The sequence below is a fragment of the Scyliorhinus canicula genome, chromosome 20, assembly GCF_902713615.1.
Source record: "Scyliorhinus canicula chromosome 20, sScyCan1.1, whole genome shotgun sequence".
NCBI lineage: Eukaryota > Metazoa > Chordata > Chondrichthyes > Carcharhiniformes > Scyliorhinidae > Scyliorhinus > Scyliorhinus canicula.
The window spans coordinates 15,463,766-15,472,967 of record NC_052165.1 but is presented as its reverse complement, the minus strand read 5'-3'; the positions used below and the strand labels follow the sequence as shown (position 1 = coordinate 15,472,967).

The following is a 9,202-nucleotide window of genomic DNA, read 5'->3' as shown; positions in this document are numbered from 1 at the left end:
ACCATCATGGGTGAATAGGAAACACTATTTGAATCTTTTAAGTATCTGCTTAATAGAACCTTCCCAGAATTTGAGTTTGCAAGCATGGGCTGGTTGAGTACAGTCTGTTCATTGCCCATTACAAAGAGCGGTTGGGATATGCTGTTTGGTATGATTCGCCAGCCAGTCTTAGGGACATACATCCTGGACACCCAGCATCACACTGGCACTGCAATTCATATATCACATTACTCATTTGTGTGATGAGCAGAATGTCTGTTAGTGGAGAATGCCACTCATGTTGCTACTGCATAGTAGCAGCTCAAAACCCAGTGTCCAACATTATGAATGATTGCACGATTGGATAACGTCTGCTAAATAATCCATGATGTGCTAAAAGTTATGGCGACAAACCAATTTAAGACTGTTGATCAGACTCAAAGTGTGGCACATTTTTATGTATTGGAAGCTACCTATATCAACACACAGGGCCCTGTTCTTTGCGGACAGAAAGAACTTGTACACACATTGCACCTGTTTCAGCTCAACAAAATAAGTGATAGCCATTCACTGGTTCATTCCTCAGGGCAAGCCTTGACCAGTCAGAGTCCACTTGCCAACCAATCAGTACTCTCTTCTCATGTAGCATAAAATTGTTATTTCCCCTAACGTTGATATTCTTACAGTTGTTCTGATTGTGCAAGAAAAAAAAGCTTTGTCAAATGTGTTTTTTTCAGTGATACTCAAGATCTGTATGACCAAATGACTATTTCTTTGTCACACAGGGAACTCAGCCCATTGTCCCACTATAGTTTTGCCTGCCAGTCTTTGATTACATTTACCTGGGTTAGATCCATTCTCACTCTATTGAAGTTTTCCCTCCCCCAATTAATTATTTTTACTCTGTATTGCTCCTTGTCCTTTTCCATAGCTAATCAAAATCTTACAATACTATGATCATAGTTCCTGAGGAGTGCTCACACTTGTTCCACTTGATCCATCTCATTCCCCAGAACCAGGTGTAGCAAATTCTCCTTCCTGTTGAGCCAGGAATATACTGATTAAGCAATTTCTCCCAAACACACTTCCTGGAAGGCGCTGGGTGGAGGGAAACTGTATCAACAGCAGCTGCGGAGATTAGAGGAAAATGACTGCTTCTACTAACCTCACCAAAATTAATTTGACCCGATGGGCCAAATGTAGGGATTCTATGATTCTATGATAATGAACTTACAAATTGCTGAAAAAAGAGACATCCCATTGAAGCTTTTCATCTTGCACTCATCAAGACAGTTACACAAGATAAACCAACAGTAAAGAAGCAACAATTAATATTGCATGAAAAGTGAGTGCTGATTGGTTGAGAAGTGAATTCCCATTGGTAGAGGCATTGCCATATAAACTGATCAGTCCTCACTGAGCTAAATCGCTGGCTTTTAAAGCAGACCAAGCAGGCCAGCAGCACGGTTCGATTCCCGTACCAGCCTCCCCGAACAGGCGCCTGAATGTGGCGACTATGGGCTTTTCACAGTAACTTCATTGAAGCCGACTCGTGACAATAAGCGATTTTCATTTCATTTCATTTTCATTTTCATTCATTTCATGAAGTTTCCGCTTTCTCAACCTTGCCCTCGCCTGAGGTGTGGTGATCCTCTGGTTAAATCACCACCAGTCAGCTCTCCCCCTCAAAGGGGAAAGCAGCTAGTGGCCATCTGGGACTATGGTAACTTCACCTTACTCTTTTCACGTGCATACGAACATACAAATTAAGAGCATAAGTAGCCCATTCGGCCCTTTGAGTTTACTCCAGCATTTAATAAGATCATGGTTGATCTGTTTGTATTTCGAATTATACATTTCCATCTACCACCAATAACCTTTGATTCCCTTTCCCAACAAGAATCCTGCTACCTCCAACTTAAAAATATTCGTTGACCCTGGCTCCACCCCCTTCTGAGGCAGAGAGTTCTAAAGTTGCAAAAGCCTCTGGGAGAAAATAAATTGCCTCATCTCAGCCCTAAAAGGGCGACTCCTAATTTGATAACAGTTTCCCTAGTCTGGACTCCCCCACGAGATGAAACATCCTTTCCAAGTCCACTTGTCAAGACCATTCAGTATCCTATATACGTCAATCAAGTGCAGCATAAATTGAGTTCCCTTTACTGTTGGTTTATCTTGTGCAGCTGTCCTGATGAGTACAAGATGAAAAGCTTCAATAGCATGTCTCTTTTTTCATCAATACTCAAGTTCTGTACTCCCAAATGACTAGCTAACTTATCTCTTGTGTTCCTTCTGCAGTTCCACTTGCTAACACTGGGGGGAGTGCGCACATTGTCCACTGCCTAGTTTCCTGTAAAATTTGCATTCAGGATCTTATGAACTTCATAAGACCATGATTTGCACACTGCAGTCATCTACAGTACTACCTGAAACATGAAGGCATTCTGACCATGCAACTTCAAAAATAGCAGCTGTCAGCTGAGTATTATGCTATTTTCCAGCTGTTTAAGCTGGGGTCTCTAAGTTAAAATCTACCCCACCATCTCAATCAGACAATAGGGAAAGGTGAAATAAATAGATTTATTCAGAAAACAGAACAAGAACAGAGAATGATGGAAACAGAATAAAGGAGGGAGATAGAGAACCTTGTGGAGTGGTGTAACAACAACAATCTCTCCCTCAATGTCAATAAAACTAAAGAGCTGGTCACTGACTTTAGCATTGTACACAACCCTGTCTGCATCAACGGGGTCACGGTGGGGATGGTTGACAGTTTTAAATTCCTAGATGTGCACATCACCAAAAATCTGTCCTGGTCCACCAACGTTGATGCTATGACCAAGAAAGCACAGTGTCTATACTTCCTCAGGAAACTAATGTCCACATTGATTCTTAGCAACATTTACAGGTGCACCATAGAAAGCATCCTATCTGGCTGCATCACAGCCTGGTACGGCAACTGCTCATCCCAAGACCGGAAGAAATTACAGAGAGTCGTGAACACCACCCAGTCCATCACATGAACCCGCCTCCCATCCAGTGACTCTGTCTACACCTCCCGCTGCCTTGGGAAAGCGGGCAACATAATCAAACCTCCCACCTGGCCTACTCACTCTTCCAACTTCCTATATCAGGCAGGAGATACAAAAGTATGAGAACACACACAAACAGATTCAAAAACAGCTTCTTCCCCATTGTTACCAGACTCCTAAACGACCTTCTTGTGGACTGATGGACTTTTATATAATAATCTTTATTATTGTCACAAGTAGGCTCACGTTAACACTGCAATGAAGTTACTGTGAAAAGTCCCAAGTCGCCACACTCCGGCGCCTGTTCGGGTACACAGAGGGAGAATTCAGGATGTCCAATTCACCTAACAAGCATGTCTTTTGGGACTTGTGGGAGGAAACCGGAGCACCCGGAGGAAACCCACGCAGACACGGGAAGAACATGCAGACTCCGCACAGACAGTGAACCAAGTGGGAATCGAACCTGGGACCCTGGCGCTGTGGAGTAACAGTGCTAACCACTGTGCTACTGTGCCACCCTTATGGACTGACTGATCTCTTCACACATCTTCACCTGATGTCTGTGTCAATGTATTTACATTGTGTATTTTATGTTTGCCCTATTGTGCATTTTCCTTTCATGTACGGAATGATCTATTTGAGCTGCACACAGAACAAAACTTTTCACTGTACCTCGGTGCACGTGACAATAAACCAATCCAATCCAGTCCATTCAATTTAAGTGTTTCCATGGATAACAAGAAATGTATAACTGTTAGAATTGATATTACCACCAGATCACTAGATATTTACAGATGAGGAAGGCCTTCAACACATTTTAGTTCATACGTCAGGAGAGATCCTAACAATCTTCCCCCATCAGGGCAGTGAAGGATCCACTTGACACCTGTAGTTCACTTGAAGAAGAATGACAGATCCATTCTAGTTCCATACTACCAATGGAACATATGGAAGCTTGCATTTGACATGGTGAGGATGGTGCAGGAGGCCAAAAACAGAGAAATCAGATTGAAAATGGAAGGTGACATTTAAAATGCAAGCAGTAGGGAGCTCAAGATCACACTTTTGACTAGAACAGCAATTTTCTGTGAAGTAGTCCACTAATCAGAACTTGCTGTTCAGTATGTAGAAAACACAACAGTGAACTTCATAATATCAGGTTATAAAAATTATAAAATAAATGACAAATTCACAAAGGAGTGTTAGGCATGCTGAACAATTACAAAGGGAGAAGTGAAGGAACAGCTGATGTATCAATTGAAGTTCTGCTGAAAGGTGTCAGTGGAAGAATATTTGGAAATTGCGATGATAGAAAATTGAACAAGGGTTTAACAGAGCAACCCTCCAGAAAGGGAATGGATAGGTAGGGAGACATGACAACGACAGAAACTGACCTGATGACTCAATCAATCCACGTTGGTGATTGTACTTCAGTAGTAGTTACCACCTCATGTGCATAGAACATAGAACAGTACAGCACAGAACAGGCCCTTCGGCCCTCGATGTTGTGCCAAGCAATGAAAACCCTACTCAAACCCATGTATCCACCCTATACCCGTAACCCAACAACTCCCCCCTTAACCTTACTATTAGGACACTACGGGCAATTTAGCATGGCCAATCCACCTAACCCGCACATCTTTGGACTGTGGGAGGAAACCGGAGCACCCGGAGGAAACCCACGCACACACGGGGAGGACGTGCAGACTCCACACAGACAGTGACCCAGCTGGGAATCGAACCTGGGACCCTGGAGCTGTGAAGCATTTATGCTAACCACCATGCTACCGTGCTGCCCCAAAAGTAAGCGCCCAACGTGGGGCATAGGTGAGGTTCAGTTGGTAGCACCATTTGCTCTTTGAATTGGAAGGTTGTGGGTTCAAATCTCAATACAGGTCTTGAGCACAAACATCCAGACTGCTACATCAATGCAGTGCCGCTGCTGGAGATGCAGACTTCTCATGAGATGTTAAACTGATGCCCCTTCTGTCCTCTTAGCTGAGCTGAAAATATCCCATGGCATTCCTTTGATTAGGAGCAGGGAAGTTACCCTACGTATTGTTGGCCAATATTTATCCCTCAAGCAGTATCACAAATACTGATTTTCAAAGCATTAGCACATTGCTGCTGGCAGGTGTTTGCTACATTACAACTACACAACATTGACGAGCAGCTTGGTGGCACAGTGGTTAGCACTGCTGCCTCACAGCACCAGGGACCCAGGTTTGATTCTGACCTTTGCTCACTGTCTGTATGGCGTCTGCACATTCTCTCTGTGTCTGCATGGGTTTCCTCCGGGTCCTCCGGTTTGCTCCCATAGTCTAACGATGTGCAGGTTAGATGGATTGGCCGTGCTAAAATTGCCCCCTACTGACCAAAAGGTTAGGTGGGGTTATAGGGATGGGCGGGAGAGTGGGCTTGGGGGGGGGGGGGTGCTCTTTTAGAGGGTCGGTGCAGACTTGATGGGCTGAATGGCCTCCTTCTGTACTGTAGATATTCTATGACTGATGGTAAATTGCTTTGCAGCATCCTGGAGCCCTGAACAGTGCTATATAATTATATGTCTTCTTTTCCTTCACTGTTCCCATATTTATTCCCTTTAATCTACTCTTAAAAGTTTAGATTGCCTCTGCTTCAATAAATCTGGCATTACAGTTCAAAATTGACAACCTCTGTGTCAAATGTTTCCCCAGCTTCTATCTATGCTCAATCTCTTATGTTTAATCTTACTTGTATGCTCCCTTTTTCTGGAACCCTCAGTCTCTGGAGTCTGTTTCAACCTGTGCCATTCCTTTCCTTCATAGTTATAAACATCTCTATCAAATCATCCGATTATTTCTTCCGTTATAACAAAAACGTTTTCAAGTCTTTCTTTAGATTTGTAATTGCTTATATTAAGCAGCATCTGAGAGAATCTACACTGTTATTCCTTGATAATGTCTCAATGTTTTTTTTTCTCCCACTGTTTCTATCAACCTCAACCCCTCTTATTCCTCCCTAGGCCCCTCACTTTGTTTTCTGCCAACCAATAGACCTCTCCCTTTTTCTCTGCCACTCCCCATACCCACTGCAGACCCTGCTCTTCCTGGGCTCCTCAATACCATCGCCTACCTGGCGTTTAAGGGAAGGGAAGATGTGTTTGCTAGAGGTAAAGTGTTGTAGGGAAGTCTTGTTGTGCAGTGGGATGCATTCCAGCTTCTCAACCACAAGGCCCACTTCAGGACCTGGTGGCTGGGAAGGTGTGTTCGTAACGCAGTCAACCAGGTTGAGTATCAACTTGTTACTCCATCCAACATACACCAACAGCACACAGTAAGAGCAGGAGAGATAATTGGTCAACCATATGATGGAAAGAAAATTCCAGGCACTACCATCACAATTCATAGCTCCGAACTACAACATGCATGTAAAAGTACATGTTGCCGTAGCTGCTCAAACTCCGCAGTTGGTTCAGTTCGCTGGATCAGATTGGATTTGAGCCCAGCCTGGCTGGAGTAGCTTTGGGACTTGCCTCCTTTCCCAACCTATGGTGCAGGTCGTGGCACCAGGGTTGGACCTGCCTTTGGGCAGAGACCAGAAGAAGAATTGTGGTGGCTGAGGGAGAGAGGACAAGGTCTGAGACCGATGGGACGAGGAACGTTAAGACCCTATTGATCCCTGCAATAGTCAATCTCAGGAATAGTATCTCAGCATATTGCTCGGCTCTTTATCGCTAACCAATCTGAATATGAATATACTTAACAGTAAGTTATATTATTCTATTGTTGAGAGACATGGTCAACTTACAGCACTCGAAGCACTAGAAAAGAACTACCAACAGTGCCTTTGGAAGATTCTCCAGCATTGAGGTGCTATCACTCACAACCTCAGCTCCGCAGAGCAGGACATGTTGCTCGTATACCAGAACTCAGTCAAAGTGGGAGTCTCCCAGAAGGGCAACAGAAATGCTTCAGGGATGTGTTCAAAGCATCCTGAAGAGGACAAACAGTTCCACAGACTCATAGGAGTCCTTGTCTTGTAAGTGACCAACATCATAGAATCCCTGAATAGGAACAGGAGTAGGCCATTCAGCCCCTCAAGCCTGCCAATGAGATCATGGCTGTTTTATGTTTAACTCCATATACCTGCCTTTGGCCCATATCCCTTAATATTTTTTGCTCAACAGAAACCTACCTATCCCAGATTTAAAACTGACAAATGATCTAGCTTCAACTGCTGTTTGTGGGAGAGAGTTCTAAACCTTTGCCACCCTTTGAGTGAAGACATTCTTCCTAACATCTCTCCTGCATGGTCTAGCCCTAATTTTTAGACTATGCCCCCTAGTTTTTGAATCTCCAACCTGTGGAAATAATTGTATGGGAACACCACTTGAAATAATTGCTGGCCTTCTAAATTCTAGCGAAAATACACAGTGTGCAACCTCTACACAGACAGTCATGCAAGGCTGGAATTGAACATGGGGCCCTGGCACTGTGAAGCAGCAGTGCTAACCACTGTGCCCCCATGCCACCCCCTAAAATGGAGAAGCTTCATTCAGGAAGGCATCATACACAGTAAAAGAGTGTGTCGGAAAAAGGACACAAATCTCCCAACAACTCATGTACCTGTCTCTCACCCAATACCACCTACCCCTCATTTGGCAGAGTCTGCACATTGCGAACTGATTTATTGACCTACTCAGAAACTACTGAACTAGAGTGGATGTAAGTCATCCTTGATCCCGACGGACTTTCTATAAGAGGTAATGCAGCAAGTAGAAAACAGGGCCATCTTTTTATTTGTTTATGGGATGTGAGCATCAGTGGCAAGGCCAGCAATTATTGTAAGTGGTTGTGTTCCCAGACATCTGTTACCTTACTTTTAATGTAGAGAATAAATGTGGGTAGGTTTTGAAGTTGCTCTCTTGGCATCTGTAGATGCTACACACTGCTCCCACTGATCCCTTCAAAAAGAAGTATTTCAAACATGTGTCCATGAAGACTAAAAGTGAGTGCTCCATAGGGGAATTGAAGAGGTTGGATGAGTCAATACGCTCGGCCGCCACAGAGGGCGCCCCCGCCGGCGCCGAGCCCCGCAGCCGAGCCGTTGCCTCTTGGCCGTGAGGGAAGCGGCCGTTGGGAGGTGCGCGCGGGCAGGCAGACGGTGGATTCCGTTCCCGCCGGTTTTGCGGGTGGTCGGGGGGGTGTTTGACCTGCAGCCATCATGTCGAAAAGCTGGATGGATAGGTAGGAGAGCGCGGCTTGAGCCTCAGCACCAACTCGAAATGTGACCTGGATCAGGAATTTACACCGGGGCGGGGCGGGGCGGGCGGGGGGGGGGGTAGGAGGTGAGAGTTCGGGGTTAAAGGGGAGGGGGGCAGAGACGGTTGTTATGGGTGGGGGGTAGGGGGTGGACTGGTTATACGAAGAGGGGGTGGTTATAGGGAGAGGAGGTAGGAGCTATAGGGGGCAGCGGGTGGCTATAGGGGAGCGGGCAATGGGTTGGTTACACGAGGAGTGGGTGGGAGTGGGGTGGTTATAGGGGGCAGGGGAAGGGGTGGTTATAGGGGGCAGGGGAAGGGGTGGTTATAGGGGGCAGGGGAAGGGGTGGTTATAGGGGGCAGGGGAAGGGGTGGTTATAGGGGGAAGGGGTGGTTATAGGAGGTGGGCAGGGGATGGGGTGGTTATAGGGGGAGGGGGCAGGGGATGGGGTGGTTATAGGAGGTGGGCAGGGGATGGGGTGGTTATAGGTGGAGTGGCAGGGGATGGGGTGGTTATTGAGGGGGGGCTGGTTATAGGGGAGTGGGGTGGTTATAGGGGGAGTGGCAGGGGATGGGGTGGTTATTGAGGGGGGCTGGTTATAGGGGAGTGGGGTGGTTATAGGGGGAGTGGGCAGGGGATGGGGTGGTTATAGGGGGCAGGGGATGGGGTGGTTATAGGGGGCAGGGGATGGGGTGGTTATAGGAGGTGGGCAGGGGATGGGGTGGTTATAGGTGGAGTGGCAGGGGATGGGGTGGTTATTGAGGGGGGGCTGGTTATAAGGGGGGTGGGGTGGTTATAGGGGGAGTGGCAGGGGATGGGGTGGTTATTGAGGGGGGCTGGTTATAGGGGGAGTGGGGCGGTTATAGGGGGAGTGGGGCGGTTATAGGGGGAGTGGGCAGGGGTGGGGTGGTTATGGGGGAGTGGGCAGGGGTGGGGTGGTTATAGGGGGAG

The 9,202-nt window shown here is 46.4% G+C and overlaps 1 protein-coding gene across 1 annotated transcript in view; it reads left to right on the top strand.

Annotated features, from left to right (window-relative positions):
* The first annotated feature begins 8,099 nt into the window (after positions 1 to 8,099).
* nup107 (nucleoporin 107) overlaps positions 8,100 to 9,202 on the top strand; it is a 61,206-nt gene continuing 60,103 nt past the window's right edge. Inside the window, exon 1 of the mRNA XM_038780257.1 lies at positions 8,100 to 8,236. Within this exon, the coding sequence (XP_038636185.1) occupies positions 8,214 to 8,236 (23 nt within the window). The 5' untranslated portion in view covers positions 8,100 to 8,213. The remainder of the gene's footprint in view (positions 8,237 to 9,202) is intronic.